This window comes from Ilyonectria robusta (assembly GCF_021365365.1).
Source record: "Ilyonectria robusta strain PMI_751 chromosome Unknown BGZ61scaffold_16, whole genome shotgun sequence".
Classification (NCBI taxonomy): domain Eukaryota; kingdom Fungi; phylum Ascomycota; class Sordariomycetes; order Hypocreales; family Nectriaceae; genus Ilyonectria; species Ilyonectria robusta.
Genome location: NW_025764450.1, coordinates 729362 through 747707, shown reverse-complemented (window position 1 = coordinate 747707; position 18346 = coordinate 729362). Strand labels below are relative to the sequence as shown.

Sequence of the window (18346 nt, the reverse complement as noted above, 5' to 3'; positions counted from 1 at the left end):
AGTTCGGGATATGAAGATGTAGGGCCCATTTCAAGGCCCATGAATAGTGCCCTTGCCGCTCAGCTCATTCGGCTCCATGGGCCCTAACATCCGATAATGCAGCAGAGATTCGAGACCAGCCGCCAAGATCACCATGTCGACACCGAGGACCACGAATGAGCGCCGCAGGCGTGCAGCAATGAGTTGCGATAGATGTAAAAATCGGAAAACAAAGGTGAGCGCTCTCGGCAGTTCTCCAGCTATCCGTAGATTATTAACGATATGCAAGTGTGTGGATCCGAGTATGTTGATGTTCTTACCACTCGCACTGAGGCGTAGCTGAAGTCCAGTCTCAGTTCCCGGACCGTGCCAATTCTGTGCCAGCATCGACGCTCCATGCCACTTGGACCCATCTCGGAGGAGACAGCGTCCGTATTACAGAGTCTCCGAGGAGGAATTCCGATGCATGACGCAGATTATCGAGCATTTGATGCCAAACACGGAACTGAACCTTCAGACACTAAAGGCCTACGTCTCTGACTTGGGCAACAACGTCACCGAGAACCCGCCTACGCCATCGACGACTGATGTTGTTGTGTCTCCGTCTTGTGCCATCCCTAGTCCTAGTTCTCCGGTGGAAGAACCTTCGGCCAACGAGGGCGCCATCATTGCTGAAGAAATCAATGGTGTTTACAGTGATGTAGGGCGGTTGAGGGTGGACTCTAGAGGTGTTCAGAGTGAGTCATACCAAGATCGCATGCCAGTTGGCAATTGGCTCACAATTCTTGAGGATATGTTGGTGAGAGTTCATCATATCTCTTTCACTCAGCAGTTCGATCTCTTAAACGTCCCCGGTTGCCGGATACACCGAAAAGCCAGATCCTCGCACCACTCACGGCTACTGAAATCGTTCCACCACCAACCCCAGAATCTTCACTGGGTGTCAAATATACCCCTCGACAGATCAACCTTCCCTATAGGGAGCTCTGTAATCGTTGCATCGACCGCTTCTTTCGCGACGTCCATTCGGTCTATTGGTTTTTCTCGGCTGAGCAACTGCATGCTACTCTTGACCGGATCTATGCTGGCGACGCCACAGCTGCAACTCCTGCTACCTTGTGCAGCCTTTATTCCATATTGGCGTTGACTTGTGAAAGTGAGACTCACGGCGAATGGTCGAATACCTCTATGCGACCTTCTGTTACGTATCTTACGTTGGCGAAGGCTCTTGTGCCTACACTGTGTGATGACGCGGACATTGATAGTCTACGTGCGCTGTGTCTCCTGGTAAGTCTCGATCCCAGCACTGTTAAACTCAAGAGCAGTCTAGGTCCAAATGTTAACAACACCAGGGATTGTCATTATCTTGTTCCATGTTTGGAAACACAGCATACATATACGTCGGTTCTGCCGCGAGGATTGCATTCACCCTCGGCTTACATGCTCGGGACACTGTTGAGTCCAGTCATGACCTCCAAGAGCAAGTCAGCGTGCGGCTGTTTTGCAGCTTGTATCTTCTAGATCTTGATACAGCTCTTTGCTACGGAAACCCACCTGCAATTTATGAAGGGATTCTTTCCAGCGTTCCGAGAACTCCCTCAGAGCATGTAGGTGAAGGCATCATGATACCTCCAAGATAATTTCTGACAATACAACAGACCCTGGGCCCCGGCTCAAATATGCCACTGGATTATCTTGAAACCTCGTGCAGGCTGGCTCACCTAAGACATGGCCTAAGCAAATTGATGTACCAGAAGCCTACTTCGAATTCACCTCGACTCTCAATCTCATCCGTTTCAGCGGCCATCCGTGGTCTTCGGGAGTTCTATTCAGCAATGCCTTCTCATCTTCGATACTATGACAAAGTTGCAACCTTTCACGAGCGCTCAGTAGCTGTGCTTCATCTGCGATACTGGAGTGCCATTATTTTCGCAACACGTCCCTTCCTACTCTACAAGGTACTGCATGCACAGAAACTCGGTGAAAGTCCAAAACAGAAGTGGTTCAATGAATTCGGAAACATGTGTGTAGACGCTGCACAAAATTCTCTCTCGATTATTTCTTTTCTGAGAGAACGAGGGCTATTAACCAGTCTGGTTGTCTTCGACTGCGGATGCATTCTTGAAGACATGCAAGTTTTCCTTCTTGCACTGGTCGCTTCAGACCCCCCTACGCACAAGCTCAATGCTGAGGCTTGTTTACACACTCTCCAGGGAATGGAGCAGATCTTCTGGACGAAGCATGCACTGCCGGAGGTAACCGCTCAATTGGAAGAATACGGTATCTTGAACAGCGAGAACAGGATTGACAGTTCAAATTCTCAACAACCCGATCTCGTGTTCTTGGACTTTGCGCAGAACGGTGAATCGTAAGTGTCACTCTTTCATGAATAATCAGGTTGAAGATAGCTAATCATCGACGATATTGCAGTGCTTCGTTTCCCGATTTACATATACCGCAGTTGCAGGACATGCTTTCCGACGTGCTGGATGACTCGATTCAGGCTTATTTTACACAAGAGAGCTGATCTAGGTTGAGGGGGACCGGGAACCCAATGTGTTGAATAATCATCATGAAGTTGAAACATGCGGCAGATTCTATGATTGGTAGGAAAGCGTGCTTAATCTCACCATGTATGTAAATTTTAATGTATTTAAGGCGTTGGCTGTCGCAACGTGTGGATGAATACAGTTGCTAGTCCTAAGCCGCTTATGGCCAAGATCTCGTCCCTCAGGATGCGGAGCTGAAGACTCAGGCGGGATCCGTTTTACCGATGGGTTCCTGTCGGCCGCATCGGGTACATGAAGCCGATGGGAATTGTTTTGTGACCCTCTGGCATTTTGGTGCCATTCCGTATCCAGCAACACTAGAGCATCTATGAAGACATCACGTTCTTTAAAATGTTCCGAGTGTTGTAGGTTGCACACTTGCCGCAGAACTTGTATTGATACAATCATTGTTCTCATTCACGCAAAATAAACTCACCATGACTTCAAAGGGTACAGTGGCGATAGAGGAAGCAGTAGTCAATCCTGACGACATTGCCTGGCTAGCCGAGACGGGGGCGCTCTACGCTCCAAGCAATGCATCGGGTCAATCCTCTCACCACGCTCTTACCCAGAAGCTTGCTGACATTCATGATCAACGTCTTCAACGCATGGATGCTGAAGGCGTCGACTACATGTTACTGTCAATAACATCGCCAGGCTGCCAGGGCGAACCAGATGCCACAAGGGCAAACAAGCTCGCCGTCACATCAAATGACTGGCTCGCTCGTGAAGTGGCCCGCAATCCGAGCCGTTTTGGCGGCCTGGCAGCTTTATCCATGCATGATGCCACCGAGGCCGCTATTGAACTAAGGCGAGCTGTCAAGGAGCTGGGCATGTTCGGCGCATTGCTCAATGACTTCCAGAGCAGCGGTCCTAACGGTGCGGGAACGAAGTACTACGACGGCGATGAGTACCATGTTTTCTGGAAAACTGTCGAAGAGCTCGACGTTCCCGTCTATATGCATCCACGGTACCCACCAGCGCCTGAACTTCAGCCGGATGGAAAGTATGGACCGAGAAAGCATTTGATCGGCGCTGCAGTCCAGTTTCATTTGGACCTCAGTTTTCACATTTATGCGCTGTGCTCCAGTGGAATATTCGACCTGTTTCCTCGGGCTCAGATCGTGGCTGGACATCTAGGGGAAGGGTACGTTTTACTGAAGAATACTTCGATATTCTGGTCTCTATATGGCATGCTTGGTCGTTATTTAACATCGCGTTTAGTATTCCGTTCAATCTTTGGCGAGCAGACCATTGGTACAACAAGCCCGTCAAAAAAGCAACACGGCCATCGAAGCAAGACTACAGTTACTACTTCACTCACAACGTCTCTATTACCACTTCAGGGAACTTCTCGACTGATGGATTGAAGTTCTGTCTCGGCCAGGTTGGGGTAGACAGGTGCTTGTTTGCAATTGGTATGAAAGTCCACATCAATTTGTCGTACTAACATCTTTCACGAACTAACCGAGGATACAGATTACCCATACGATACAATCGAAGAGGCGCAGACTTGGTGGAAAGGGATTGATTTGCCCTTGGAACAGAAACAACTTGTGGGCAGGGAGAATGCAATTAGGTTGTTCAAGCTCCCATTAGAGCCATAGTCAAAGGACTAAAATGGTTAGATATGCCAACAGATTACTATGTGCACTTCCATCATTCTGGACCCAACCTCTCGGTGCTAGATTTACTCAACGCATTGTCACCTTTTACACACTCCAGATATGATACTGCCTCTGTTTCTTATAACTTTTTTCCTCCTACTAATCTAATCTAATCTAACCTCTGTCTGCTCCCTCAAGGTGAGCAAGTTGCCGGCACAAGGTCAAAAAAACACAGTTTTATCCACAATTCAAGCATTTGTTTTTTCCTCCTACTTTTGCTTTACTCAACCCCATCAGATAGATCAAAGCCAGCAGCAGTCACAGTCAATGAGGCACATTCAGCACTACACCCAGTACCAGAACAAACAGTGGCTCATGAAGGAAGGTTCTTATAACTTATAAATAATTCAACTGCAATTTAATGTACCAAGACTACTATAAAACGCACGGCCTCTCAGAGAGTCAGAGCAGGAAGAGAGCTCGCCGGATCCTCTCCAAACGCCGGTGCCTGCATGTCCTCGTCTTTAACTGGTTGTTTTGTAATGGGATGGTCATAGTGGAAAGGCACCACGCGGGTATCAGGCCAGAGCATCCGTTGTTCCGGCGCGACAACCATGTCAGGACCGTTTGGATCGTCGGGGAAAGTCCTGGTAGGAAACGGCACGAAGCCGGACACTTTGTATCCCCATCCGTGCTCGACATCGCCGTGCCAGAATGGGAAATAGCGCAGATGTAAGAAGCGCCACTGGCCATCCTCGTCCTTGATGTACTCGTTCTCGTAAATACCGCCCTCGAACCATTGGCAAAAGCCACGGGGATGCTTCTCGGCCTGGCTGATGTGAACACCAGCCTGCATCAAAGAGCGGAAGCGACCTTTTGCGCGGGCGCCTGTGCGGGTTGGGTTGTCACTCGCAGAGGAATAGTCAACGTCAACAACGCCCTGCATCTGCGGATGGTCCAGCAGAAATCCATGAACAGGGCCGTTTCGACCGGCAGCAAATGCAGATGCAAATCTCCCGACGTATAACCTCCGAACACCCTCCTTGGTCAGATAACGTCCACCTAGGAACTGAACGAAGGTTTCAGGACTATCAGAGAAAAGTTCGGCAACCTAATTAATGAAGCAGACATTTAGCATTAGTCATATTGATGGTCTAGAGTGGCTTGACACAACTTACTTCATGGTAAAGGCATTTATCCAAATAATATCCGTATTTGTACTGTAATTTGCGGATCTCTTCTTGGTCTTGTTAAACGTATCAGCTGACGTTCCATTCCAGACTCATCGATTGTCCAGTTAGGGTACTGACCGCTCAATCGTACCACTTCATTACGAAGGGTGTCAATGGTCTGTTTCAAATCGGCGATTGCGTCTTCCATCTCGACAAAGCGCTTACAAATATTGAACAAAGCTGGATGCTGAGTCTCATTCGACGGGCCACTGCGGGGGTTGTCATTTATGGCTGGTGGTACGGCGTAGTTCAAATGCCGACAGGCTTCTCCACCTCGACATTAGGACTAGTGCGGAGAGCGAAGTTCAAAGTAGTCGGGGTTATCGAGCCGAAAAGACAATATGAAGATTAGAGCATCTTCGTCGGAGACATCTTGCCGCCTCTTGTACCTAGGTAGTGGGCGATAGAGTAAACCACGTCATGGGAAAGTGCGGGGGTTGGGGCATATCTGTCAGAACTAACATGTGGCAACTAAACCGAACTATTTGGACACAGGTATTTCAGGTAATGGAATCTGTCAGATTGCAGTCTATGTTCGATTAACCAGCTGAGCCAAAAGTATAGTCTACACCTAATATTACTGTAGCCAGCGTTAATCAGGTCCATAACCCAACAGTATATGGACTTAGATGCATAAAAGGTCACGAATTCTAGTGGTGCACTACATGTTAGCCCTGACGGTGTAATTCAATAGAATCTTAGTGTCAAACTGCTTGTACATTTACTACGTGATCCTAGCTGCCTGGTTGCATTCTAGCTACACGGCTTTCTCGGCCACCTTCACTGGACCCACGTCCCCGGCTTCGCTTCTCCTTCGGCTCCATTCATCAATCTCATTCTGGTCCACAAAATTCCCGTGAAGCCCCATACGAAGTCGGAGTGGTAAGTGAACTGAAGCAATCGGTCCTTGCGAGAGATTCAGCGCGTCAAAGATTAAAATGTCGTTGCGTTGGACATCCAGATGGTTCAACAGCGCCACGAGATAACCCTCGCCCTCGATTGTCGATCCGGCCTTGGGAATGAAGACAGGCTCTTGGAAGGTACACGTAGGTCCGTAGTAGTATTCATCTTTGATACCAGTCTCCCAGTTATAATGTCCGATGACGTTCCACAATCCACCAGCTGGCGGGCCGCATTTCTCCACGTCGTAGCGCCGTGTCGGGTCCATCTGGAGCTGCCAGAAGTGGCTGTAGTATTTTGTGACGAATCGGTCGTCGATGCGGGAAAATTCTCCGTTGATGCCGTACAGTTTGAATGGTTCAACGTGTGTATTCGTTGGGCTCTTTGGGTCGAACACCCAACGATACGTGTCAGAGATGAGCTTCTGGCGTGCACCAGCCTGCGAGATGTGTGGCCCAACGTTCGTTGGAGGCCACCAGAAGAAAACATTGCCATCTGCGACTGTCAAGTCGCACACGATATGGCCGTTTTCGTCCTCATAGGCTCCAGCAACATGCCCATGGAAACCTGCATCGTTCTCAGTCAGCGTCACGTCCGTTGTATTGAATGTGCACCAGTGGCTCACCATTCTTTGCCCGTAGCCAAATGATATCATCCGGCTTTCCTCCTCGACGCGGCACTATGCCGTAGTACTGATCCTCTTCTGGGTCCCAAGACCAGTGATTGCCACCATTCTTGAGGCGGTCGAGATCACTCTTCAATGGCGTCATTGGCAGGATGAGATAGTTTTTGGTGAGTGCACAATCATGGATCATGCCACAAAACGGAGCCTTGTACCAGGTCTCCTCCGTCTTCTTTCCATGGATAGGTTCAAACGTCCACACCACGATGTCGCATGAGGCATCTTGGCCATCGCCTCCCGCTTCGTAGGCAAATGCAATCATCTCTCCCGTATCTGGATCGATCTTTGGATGCGCAGTGAAGCAGGGTGCCTTCATTTGACCTTCGAAATCGTAACGCCCAATTGTCTCAAGGGTGGAGGAATCCATCGCAAAGGGCGGCCCGTCCTCTTTTGAGGCCAGCAATACACCGCGCCAGAAGTAGACGTTCGTGTTTGATACCGTTCGGATGACTCCCTTGACCATTTCATTGTCTGTGTAAGGGTTGCGGTATTTGCCAAACAAGGCTTTCCGATGCTTCGATTCTGCCTGGAACCGATCCGTGTGGACATAGCGCTGCTTGAAGTCGACATGGCCGTTACGGAAGTTGATTGCGCTGACCATGCCGTCACCACTGAAATTGACATCTTCCTCATACATAGGCGGGAAGCGTGGATCAGGCTGGACACGGAAGAAGGTTCCGTTGATGTCTTTTGGGACGCAGCCACTCGTCTCCAGTTCGACTACATCGCATTCGATCCGAGATGGCTTCAGGGGTCCCTGAAAAAAGGGAGTCTGAGGATACTTTACTTGATCGCCCGACTTTAGACCATCGGTGTATCCGGATTCGTTCGCAAGGTTAGAAGATTCGGCCATCTCTTCTGTGTCTTCGTTGTTGAGGTGACAGGTATTGAAGTTGGCAAATTTGGATATTCAAATCATGTAAAGATATTAAGTTTATTCACTGTTCAGTCGGCTTACTTTATCGTTCATTCAATTGGTACGTCTTCATCCCGATACATTACCCCGGAAAATGTCATGTCAAGATTCCCGGCCTACCAGCCGCGGGGTCGGCGCTGTCGGAACCATGATAGCGAGGCACATTCAATGCACTCCAATTTCTACGTGTTCTCGCTCAAGTTCTCATTAATTATACGGAAACCCACTGCAGATATGTGGCAGAATTCTTTTTCATTGGAAAACCTGGTGTTTAAAGAAGTGGACGGCGGATGCTGTCTAACCACTAAGTGCTCAACTTCTAGCCCCAACAGCCACAGTTTTGCAACACTCGGATGAAAATAGATGTCAATAAAGTCGGATGAACCATGGTTTAGGTGACAAGAATGAACGGATGACTGTGGGTATTGGGGACCTGTCTAATCGCCAAGAAATCTAAGCGCATCTTCTGCACATTGATGAAGGGGCCAAGTGTGTTGATAGGAACTGACGTATACGCTTCTCGGAGAGACTTGATCTACATAGTACAATTCCCATCGTCGAAGAGCCTAGACAAACAGGGGGGGGGGGGGGGGAAGCCAGCTCTGCCTATGTACGGAACGCTCGGTTTTATCCATCCGAAACGAAGCATAGGCCGACTCTCATCCTGTACAGGGTGAGAGTCAGGGGGTCAATTGGCCGAATAGCTTTTAGCCTGGGATCAATCGGTTCAATCTCCACTTGTTTCGAGTGACGAATGAGGGAGCATCTGTCAAACAGGCAAAAAGCGAGAGCTGAACCTCCCTCGCGGTGAATAAACATTCACTATGCATGGCTAGCCTATGTACGTTCGAGCTGAAACTCAGCTTGATATGAGCTACTAGCAGTTATTTGAAGACAGAGTCAAGAAGTTGAAGTCTTCGGTCAAAAATGAAGCCATCACGTCTATTTAATTCAGAGCTCCTCTAGCTCGGCAATTCACCTGTGGACCGGGATATAACTACCGACGGATGGCCTCAACCCCGCGTTACGCCCCACAATCGGATCTACGGTACGTCATCAAAACGAGCCTCGGATGAGGCGGTTGAGGGAAAATTGCAGCTTCTTATTTAAGTGAAGATCGTTAGCGGAAAGAAAGACTAGTCTGTTGCCACTCTACATCACAATTGACACGCTCGCCTTGACCATGCCTCCGCTTTCCCGTCCAGACGAGTACCAAAACATCTTTCACTGGGCCGAGACTCAGAAAGATGGCGCCGTTCCTTCGTTTGCGGTGAGGAAGAACGACCCGTATGAGTATCTACCCGGCTTCAACAATCATTTCGAGTCCGAAGCAGTCCCGGGGACGATTCCTCGAGGCCAGAACAACCCGAGATGTACGAGATTCGGGCTTTACACGGAGCAAATGACGGCTTCTGCGTTTGTTGCGCCGCGCCACATGAACAAGAAGGCGTGGCTCTACCGAGCACGACCCGCAGTCGCCCACCAGGGATTCGTGAGTTCTAACTAAGGCTCTTGGATGTAATGCCTCCTCCCGCTGACATTTTGCGGTGCAGACTGACCTGCCTCCGATTGAAGGGACAGAGAGTTGCTTCTTGCCCCTCAATCCTCGTGTTAAACTGTCCCCAACACAGCTCGCCTGGGTAAGTATATCCGTCTCCCAAGGAGTCTGTCTTACTCTATCTGATTTATGTGATTGCCTTGCTAGCTTCCATTCGACATTTCGGAAGGTTCGGATTTCGTATCTGGACTTCGTACCGTCGCCGGGTCTGGCGATCCCACCTTGCGAGAAGGGATTGCCACTCATATCTTCACCGCAACAAAGAGCATGGACAAACGAGCCTTTGTAAACTCGGACGGTGACTTTTTGATCATGCCGCAACAGGGTGCGCTGGATATCCAGACCGAATTTGGGCCTCTCTACGTCCAACCCGGCGAAATCTGCGTGATCCAGCGGGGCCAGCGCTTCAGAGTCTCCGTCGAAGGCCCAACGAGAGGTTACATCCTGGAAATTTGGGGCGCCAACTTCGAGCTGCCAGAGTTAGGCCCATTGGGTGCTAATGGCCTTGCTAATGCTCGTGATTTCCTGCATCCGAAGGCGAAATACGAGATAACACGCGACGACCCCTGGGAAATCGTCTATAAGATGGGAGGGCAATTCTTCAAGAGCACGCAGAACCACTGCCCCTTTGATGTAGTTGCCTGGCACGGGAACTACGTGCCCTACAAGTACGATTTGACAAAATTCGTCAACGTCGGGTCAATCTCTGTGGACCATATCGACCCGTCCATCTTTTGCGTCCTGACAGCAAAGTCCCGAGACCCAGCCGCGCCACTTGCAGATTTCCTCATCTTCTCGCCACGATGGGATGTGGCTTCACACACATATAGACCCCCCTACTATCATCGCAATGCAGCCTCGGAGCTGATGGGGTTGATTTACGGCGAGTACGGTGGACGGTCGGATGAGTTTCAACCCGGCGGTATCTCGTTTGAGTGCGGCATGGTGCCACACGGCGTGGCCTATCAGGTAAGTCGCTTCACCGTCCTGAAGCACACAATTATTGACTCGGATGTAGGAATTCAAGGCAGCATCTGCGCAGCCGCCTCCCGAGACCCAAATCTCCAAGGGCGCCATCGCATTCATGTTCGAGAGCTGCCGGCAGTTCACGATTACGGATTGGGCTTGGAACAGTGACAAGAAGCACGAACATGAGCCCAAGATGTGGGATGACTTGATCGACAACTTCTCGTCGCACCAAGAGGAGGTCGAAAGGATCTTGAGTGCAAGTAAAGCGCCAGCTACCTAGCTATTCTGAGGCGATTTCGATTTGGTTCACAAGACTGCCTTCAGTATGATGTATCGTCATCTACAGACCCGTTTCTTACCAAAGCCCTCCTCGCAGCCAGTGCCCATTTGCTAATAAGTATGTGCCCTTTGATCATTTGTGGGACTTCGTATACGACCCTACCATCGGCCACGGAATAGTGGGCCAATGCCTATTCCAAGTCACACCTGAGGCGTTCAGAGTACTGTACTTCGTACAAGGCCACGTTGATAACAACAATCAGATAAGAAACATGGTGTGTTAGAACTGTCCCAGTCATGTCAAGCCATGAAACCCAGTCCAGCTGGAAAGTAATCTTACTCCCGTGGCTGTGCCAATTCGCTAGACCCAATTAGTTCCACATACCAGGACCTCACATCAACTGCTTACGTCACTTAGAAGCTCGTGTTTCGCCGCTAAATAGACAGGGCTGTGTACGTAGTAGTTAGGCTGTAACTTCCCCTGAACTGGAGCAAGATATAACGGACAAGCGTCTCCGCATCTCCCAGAAACCGCAAATATTTGACCTGGAGCATTCCGTGATGCCCTTGAAAGAACCCATGTCGGCTTCGACAGACATCTCTCCCGCGAGGCTTCCGCGGGGCCAGGCTTGCGTCCTCTGCCAACGCCGGAAGGTCAAATGCGACAGGAATTTTCCCTGTTCCAACTGCACCAAGGTTCGCCTCCCCTACCATCGTTCAGGCATACTTGCACCTGTGCTCACTCGTGAAATGGTCCAGGCAAATGCAGAGTGCGTTGCAAGTGCACCTCCACCGCCGCGAAAGAGAAGGCGGCCCAAGGTCGAGCTGCAGAACAGGTTGGCGCGGTGTGAACAGCTCTTGGCCGAGTACGCAAATGCGAATGCCAAGTTGGAACGCCCGGAATCGGATGCAACTTCTGATATCCCACATCCTTCACTAACACCACAGCCTGGACCCCGTGATTTGAACTGGGAGCCCACTGGGAAGCTCATTGTTGAAGATGGCGGTACGCGGTTCACAGACGGCTTCTTGTGGACCAAGGTGTACGAAGAGGTAGCTTCCAGTCCCGCCATGCTTCGGCGCCCTGCTAATCTCGGTGCAGCTGCGAGCAATGCGAGAGCTCACGGATATGGATGACCTTGGTGGCGATTCACAAGAAGGGTCTCCGTCCCAAGTGACGCCGGACTATAACGAATACCTGCTGTTTGGAAATGGCTTGTCACCAGAAATCGACGTGGAAAAACTGCGACCCTCGCCCGGTCAAGTCTTCTCCCTCTGGCAGGTATATCTGGATCGAGTCAATCCGTTGACAAAACTGATACATGCGCCGACGCTTCAGCCGCATCTCGTCGAGGCCACGAGTGGTTCGCAAAACTTGCCCAAGAACGTCGAGGCGCTATTGTTCTCCATCTATAGCATGGCTACCATTTCTCTCACCGAGAGTGAATGCTCATCCATTCTGGGTAGCTCGAAAGACGCTGCCCTTGGACGCTTTTCTGCTGGAGTCAGGATAACCCTCCTCCGCGTCGAGTTTCTCAAGTCTCACGACTTGACGACCCTTCAGGCATTAGTTTTACATCTGGTATTGCAAAATGGGCATCTTAATTCGTTTGATAATGACTAACCTTGGTAGATCTCTCTCCAAAGTCGCCCCAAATCGCATCCCACTTGGGTCTTGAACGGCGTCTGCATACGCATTGCCCAGAAAATGGGGCTGCACAGAGATGGCGAGCTCCTCGGGCTTTCTCCATTCGAGACAGAAATGAGAAGACGCATTTGGTGGCAGATCGTCATGCTCGATGCTCTGTCTGCCATGGCGTCGGGCTTGAGTCCGACACTGCTCCCACGAGTAGGCGATTGCAAAATGATAAAGAATCTCAATGACGCTGATCTTCTCCCCAACGCAACGGCATATTTTGAGGACCGAAGAGGCCCAACCGAGATGATTGTGTGTTTAATAATGTACAAAATGGGAGAATTCCTCATCCGGTGGCCCAATCTACACGCGATTGTCCTCAGCAGTGAGATCAGCGCTGTTGGCTCCGGCACGCATTTTCAGGATCAATCGGCCGAGTTTAAGAAGCTCACCGAAACAATCGAAACGTCTCTTGACGACATCATGGAAAAGTATTCCGACCCTTCCGCCGGGCCAATCCATGAACTGGCAATACAGATGAAGCTCGCCGTCTGCAACAAGATCCAACACATGTTGCGACAGGCCCACGATCAACCCGAGTGGGGTGTCGAGGTAAACACGCCAAAAGACAACCTCTTCAAGCTTGCCATTACCGCAGTTGAGCATTCTGTCAGCCTTTACCAATCAGTCCCAAGTACTGGCTTCCTCTGGTTCATGCGGATGCACTTCCAGCACGACATCTTCCTCTTCATGGTTGCGCAGCTTTGCCTTCGGACGTCCGGTACGCTCGTGGAGAAGGCTTGGAAGCAAATACCATTAGTGTATGAGTACCACCCAGATCTATTCTATGCTTCGCCAGAATCCAATCTCACACTCGCAAACTTCCTCTTGAAGGCTTGGGGATTACGGCAAGCGGTGTTGGGCGCGAGTCACGGGAACTACGCAAGTCCCCCGGAGTACATACAGAAACTTCAAAGCATATTTCCAGGGGGAAACAAACCTTCCGATGAGGCATTCCACATGCCTCCGGAAATGTCTTTCGATGTGCCATTCGACGTGCCGTTCGATATGCCCCTTGGCACGCCATTTGGCATGCCACCCCAACCCGGGGATCCAATCTTACCTCCGGGGGGGCATAATCCAGCGATGCCATGGGATCACGAATTCTCAATGTCTCTGAACGCAGCGCTGCCAGATTGGAACATGCCGGAGATGCCGGAGAGAGAAGGTTAATACATGGTATATTGAGATATGAGAAGGACGGGAAGGAAGTGTGCAACTTCCGGAGAGATCGCCAGTAGCCAACTCACATGGAAAGCCAGAAACCAAGTGTAAAACATTGTATAATAACTTGCCGTAATCTCAATACTCTTTTATTGACCACATATCCACATGGTCGATTGATTTGCGCGACTTTGTACCCGTATGGCGTGAATAAAATCATCATCATCATCACATCTGAATGACGACTCCATCCCGAAATGACACACCTTGGGAAAAAAGATCAGAACCAGGTATCACAAATATTTCACGAGTTCACTGGATCGTGGGTTAACTTGAGCATATTAACGGCAGTTTATGCCTGTGAAGCCCATTCCTTGTCTATTAGCTAAATTCACCTTGCCTCCAGTCCTCCAGCACCATAAGAAAAACAAAGAAAAAGAGAAACCTCCATATACATTTCTCCAACTTGAACCCACGATTAAGCTATTGCAATGGGTGACTACTTGCAACCTCCTTCAGGGTATTAGTGGAGTATATTAAGTAGCCGAACTCCCAAGCTCGACGTCCCCATAACCCTTCTGTCCATGGGCCGAAACCACCCGACTGGGATGCCACACATTGAACGCCACACAACAACTGAACATGAGCACCGTGTCCAGACAGTACAAGTAGGCCTCGGAAGTTTGAAGCGCGCTGCCCTCACCCCCAGCAAATTCCGCAACCCTAAAGATAGATCGAACCATAATGAGAAGAGAGGTGAAGTAGAGAACATAGATAAACTGTCCCCAGGGCAGGTGGGTAGTGACACTGGTTCGCGTAGGGTTCTTGAGAACCCGATAGTGAAAGACGGATATCACCGCAATGAAGCATCCGAAGAAGATGATTTGAATCGCCAAGCCGACAAGGATGATGTTCTGGCCGCGGTCCAGAGCGCTTTTGCTATCTGCGCCAGCGAGAACTCCACCACCTTCAAACTATTAGCACAGTTCATGTGCAAACGATATGCTTGGGGGAAACGTAGCTACTTACCAATGCACTGGATGGCGAAGGAGAAGATGTCTCCAAAGACGAAAATCTTGGTCAACCACTTGGTCGAAATAAGCGAGAGATGCTCTCCATCCAAAACCCGGATGATCCGACCCAATATCATGTAAATGGAGGCGGCAAAGAGAGCCGGGCCCAGCAGCGGGAGAAGCGTCTGTATGATGAATGGAACCGTTGAGTAGTCGGGGTTTTCGGAAGCATTGACAGCTCGTGCGGCGTAGCCCACCACCTCAACTAAAAATAGGGCATCAGATGGTGTGAATCTTGATGGGATCTGGAAGTCGACTTACACAGTGAACCGAGGAAGAAGGCGATGAAGTACCATGTTCTGGTTTGGATGAGTTGGAACAAATGGCCAGCAGTGGATATCCCAAACAATGCTGCGAACAGGGCCGCAGCGGCGAGAGACGGGTCGTACTGGTATTTCTCGGGGGCTCCGGCCATTTTGGGCGACGTAGAAGACTCTTGTTAGTAATCTGAGGGCTGTGTGATGATACAGGAGAGGACTTGAGGAGTGTGGGATGTTATATACACTGACAGATCTGGTCTTGTTAACATGGCCTCTCAGCCTCCGCCTGTTGACGCGGCCTGGTTGTTAACCTGTTGTTTCGTCGCCGAAACCCGTACTGGCTCTGTACGGTAGGCAACTGTGGTGTCTGTAATCCAAGCCAACGCCCTAAGAGCTACGGTCAGCGTCGCATTGAGGCCGTGTTCGAGTGGAGCGCAGGAATGTGACGCCCCTGCTGCGATGCGGCTAAACGAGATAGCCAGTTGGACGACAAGCCACAGTGGGTTCTGAGACCAATGGAAATTAGCTACTTCGACAGTGAAATCCGGTCGCCGGTGCTTCGGTTCTTAGATAGTAGCCGAGCCCCGACTCGGGGGTTAGAGGGCTCAACTCGCCGCCACCGACCTCCGACTTTGCTTTCAATTCGTCCTAGTCGGTGACTTGTGCAGGGTGAGCCTCATCCTCTAATTTCTGCCTGGGAAAAGGGCACGGATTTGCTGGCGGCCTCTTTCAATGGCCCCTGTGGTGGACCGTAGGGCTCAACGATGCCACCCCTGTCTTAGTGCAATGTGCAAAATCCTCCGCTGATTCAGCGCAATCAGATCAAACGCGGAGCTTCAGTAACAAGCCGCCGAAAGCACTGACCCGGAGGATGGGGGTGATTTTGCCTTGTGCTCCGACCGGAGGGTCTCGGTTGACTTTGCAGTCCCGAGATGTCAAGCAAGTAAATTGACGACGATGGTCAACTTTCGCGGGTAATGCTTCAGATGGCTATATGTATATTCGACGACGACCTCTTATCATTTGTCAGAGTCCCATTGCCAAATCTAACCTGATTTTTAAGAATAAACAATCAACATGGTCCATTCCCTCTTTTTGTTAGCCTTGGTCACTGTTTGCACCGCCTTCGACGTCCACCGCAGCCTTGTCAACTTTCAAGCCGACCATCATTCGACTTACATCAATGTAAGAATTAGACGTTACTCATTCCTGCAATCCAAATCTAACTTTTAAACTAGTCCCGTGTGCCTGCTCGATACGATCTCTCAGAGGATCAGGTAGGCGGCTCCTACTGGACAAGCACGTTTCTCACTTCAACCACCGGTAAACAGTACCTGGCTGTCATGCACATCCTTGGGGCTGTTTGTAAGTCGTCGGTTCTTGAGCTGGACACGCTGAAATACTGGAGCCATGTCGACTATGCTGAATTACTGGATGCATCCGAGCGCACTTCAAACTCGCTCGATGTTCGCCTGACCAACTGCGGCATTGGATCAAACTCCGAGGACAGGATTTCAGCCATGTACAACCATGTATCAACAAAGGATTACGCATTCAGCTTTACTTTAGAAGCCTCTTCAAAGGTCATCTTGAACGCCGGTGGGGGAGCCTTCACCTTCGGACAGGGTTACTCCAACACCACGCAGTGGTCTCTTCCAGCCTGCAAGACCAAAGGAACTATCACGGTGGGAGATAAGGTTATCAAAGTCAACCCTTCGAAGTCTTTTACCTGGTACGATCATCAGAAGGGCGGCGGTGCTCCTCAGAACTGGACCTGGTTTGAGCTTCACTTTCCCGGGTCGTCAGTCAAAGCCAGTATATGGGTTTACGATATTCCCCAGCTTTCTGCCACCACCTACCGGTTCGCTACGGTTCGCATTGGAGAAGAGTCCCAGTACATTGTCGCTTTGGAGATGACGGCAAACATGGACAACACTTGGACGTCTCCCAAAACCAACATCACATATCCCCTCAGCTGGACCTTGAAGTTTGAGAATGGAGATCGCCTAGTGGTCAAGTCTGTGCTCCCCGACCAGGAGATATACGGATCGAAGCAGCTTGCTGATACCGTCTATGCTGGATATGCCACCGCTTCTGGGCGTTTCTTTGGGCAGAAAACAGGTTATGGAGTGGTGGAGATGATTACAATTTTCCAGAGCTAGTGGAATTCGAGTATCCTTGGCTGACTTGGTTGGTCTTTTCTTCTTGTTTTCGTTTCTTTATTGGCCTTATCTAATATCATTAGGTAGATTAAAGACCAAGTAGTTGCAAACAATAAGAGAACATTTTTAAGCCTGTCCCAATGCTTATAGTAGTTCATGCCGTGGCGTTGTTCACTTCCATTTTCCACAGGCTCTGAACCAACTGTGCTGAGTTGGTACACAAACTGTCTCTGAGCCGACCATCTGATGGAATTACCCTGTACAACGTAGGTTTTAACAACAGCTCTACCATGTGACGGGAAACTATAATGAAACCTCGCTATGTGCCGGTTTTAACATCAAAAGCAAGTGGGAGTCAACCACTGACTTGTACGCGTATTACGAGGGTAGGTATCGGTCGGACTATGCAATCTGAACCCCCGATTAACTCTTCCGTGTGCCGGATTCATGCTCACAATAAGGCTATCTTATCAGATAATGTAACTAAAATGAAATTATAGCAACATGGAGTTCGTCCCTTCTCCCGGGTAATATACTAAACTCTTGAAATCAACGCTGGAATCGAATTGTAAGCAAACGGGCATATATGTAGGATAAAACCGAGTATCAAAAGGCACAGTAGATTAGACTGTGAGATAATTGGAATAGAACATATAGCATTTTATATCTCAGCTAATTGAGATTAAAGAATTGCCCTCTTCATAAAAAAAATAGGTTGGTTTATTTTGAGGTTACTATAGGGTAAGTTAGTTCGGCATTTGAACTTTGAGTACTACCAATAGGGCTCTTCGACCTGTAAGAGCCTAGGCCATAGGGGTTAAAAGGCGCTAGAACCACCCGACCGTAACAAGCTGTAGCAGCTTTTACGGGCTTAGCTGCTACTGTCAAGGCTCTGTCATACCGGGTCAGACAACATTTAATGGCTCATTCAACCCATTTTAATTGACTGTATTAAGTGAGCTCAGTAGGCTGGGTTAAATAAATCAACCCACCGGATAGTAGAGAGAATCAGGTCATGTCAGTAAAGGGTCAGGTTAAGATAGGGGCGTGGTTTGGTGCTAACTACTAGAGGTTAGTTTGTCTGCATATTCAAGCTTGCTGTTTTGAAAAATAATCATTTGAGATTATGTACGAAGAGAAGATATTTTGCTCAATTCAATTTTCTTGTAATCAAGTATTGAAATAGATTTACCAACAATAATACCAATCAATCCTCCCCGTACAAGGAAACTCTTATCTGGACTTCTCTGGCACGCTAGCATGAGCTAAGGCGAGATTATGTAATGCCCCCGCTTGATTGCAACTCAACTTCTGACTGAC

The 18346-nt window shown here is 49.5% G+C and overlaps 8 protein-coding genes across 8 annotated transcripts; 5 read left to right on the top strand and 3 right to left on the bottom strand.

The window, feature by feature from the left end:
- Positions 1 to 133: 133 nt before the first annotated feature.
- BGZ61DRAFT_550587 (uncharacterized protein) lies at positions 134 to 2351 on the top strand (the record flags this gene model as incomplete). The annotated part of the gene is made up of 5 exons (XM_046255472.1): positions 134 to 214; positions 407 to 716; positions 770 to 1266; positions 1332 to 1586; positions 1638 to 2351. 5 exons carry the CDS (start codon positions 134 to 136, stop codon positions 2349 to 2351), a joined length of 1857 nt encoding a protein of 618 aa, XP_046101599.1.
- A 614-nt stretch (positions 2352 to 2965) lies between these two features.
- BGZ61DRAFT_357852 (uncharacterized protein) lies at positions 2966 to 4135 on the top strand (the record flags this gene model as incomplete). Its single annotated transcript, XM_046240914.1, has 3 exons — positions 2966 to 3675; positions 3753 to 3946; positions 4008 to 4135. 3 exons carry the CDS (start codon positions 2966 to 2968, stop codon positions 4133 to 4135), a joined length of 1032 nt encoding a protein of 343 aa, XP_046101598.1.
- Positions 4136 to 4589: 454 nt separating this feature from the next.
- BGZ61DRAFT_358043 (uncharacterized protein) lies at positions 4590 to 5515 on the bottom strand (the record flags this gene model as incomplete). Its single annotated transcript, XM_046240934.1, has 3 exons — positions 4590 to 5246; positions 5357 to 5375; positions 5418 to 5515. 3 exons carry the CDS (start codon positions 5513 to 5515, stop codon positions 4590 to 4592), a joined length of 774 nt encoding a protein of 257 aa, XP_046101597.1.
- Positions 5516 to 6124: 609 nt separating this feature from the next.
- Positions 6125 to 8015, bottom strand: BGZ61DRAFT_496031 (carotenoid oxygenase; the record flags this gene model as incomplete). Its single annotated transcript, XM_046250967.1, has 3 exons — positions 6125 to 6834; positions 6893 to 7748; positions 7986 to 8015. The coding sequence occupies 3 exons, from the start codon at positions 8013 to 8015 to the stop codon at positions 6125 to 6127; spliced, it is 1596 nt and encodes a 531-aa protein (XP_046101596.1).
- A 1000-nt stretch (positions 8016 to 9015) lies between these two features.
- BGZ61DRAFT_395132 (RmlC-like cupin domain-containing protein) lies at positions 9016 to 10743 on the top strand. Its single transcript, XM_046242916.1, has 4 exons — positions 9016 to 9357; positions 9419 to 9505; positions 9571 to 10392; positions 10442 to 10743. The coding sequence occupies exons 1-4, from the start codon at positions 9049 to 9051 to the stop codon at positions 10670 to 10672; spliced, it is 1449 nt and encodes a 482-aa protein (XP_046101595.1). The 5' UTR covers positions 9016 to 9048; the 3' UTR covers positions 10673 to 10743.
- Positions 10744 to 11236: 493 nt separating this feature from the next.
- On the top strand, positions 11237 to 13699 carry BGZ61DRAFT_590436 (fungal-specific transcription factor domain-containing protein). Its single transcript, XM_046256631.1, has 4 exons — positions 11237 to 11367; positions 11431 to 11724; positions 11774 to 12253; positions 12305 to 13699. The coding sequence occupies exons 1-4, from the start codon at positions 11251 to 11253 to the stop codon at positions 13538 to 13540; spliced, it is 2127 nt and encodes a 708-aa protein (XP_046101594.1). The 5' UTR covers positions 11237 to 11250; the 3' UTR covers positions 13541 to 13699.
- Positions 13700 to 14067: 368 nt separating this feature from the next.
- BGZ61DRAFT_357933 (RTA1 like protein-domain-containing protein) lies at positions 14068 to 15019 on the bottom strand (the record flags this gene model as incomplete). The annotated part of the gene is made up of 3 exons (XM_046240922.1): positions 14068 to 14498; positions 14561 to 14809; positions 14866 to 15019. The coding sequence occupies 3 exons, from the start codon at positions 15017 to 15019 to the stop codon at positions 14068 to 14070; spliced, it is 834 nt and encodes a 277-aa protein (XP_046101593.1).
- A 922-nt stretch (positions 15020 to 15941) lies between these two features.
- Positions 15942 to 17026, top strand: BGZ61DRAFT_535092 (uncharacterized protein; the record flags this gene model as incomplete). Its single annotated transcript, XM_046254229.1, has 2 exons — positions 15942 to 16049; positions 16103 to 17026. 2 exons carry the CDS (start codon positions 15942 to 15944, stop codon positions 17024 to 17026), a joined length of 1032 nt encoding a protein of 343 aa, XP_046101592.1.
- Between the last annotated feature and the right edge of the window lie 1320 nt (positions 17027 to 18346).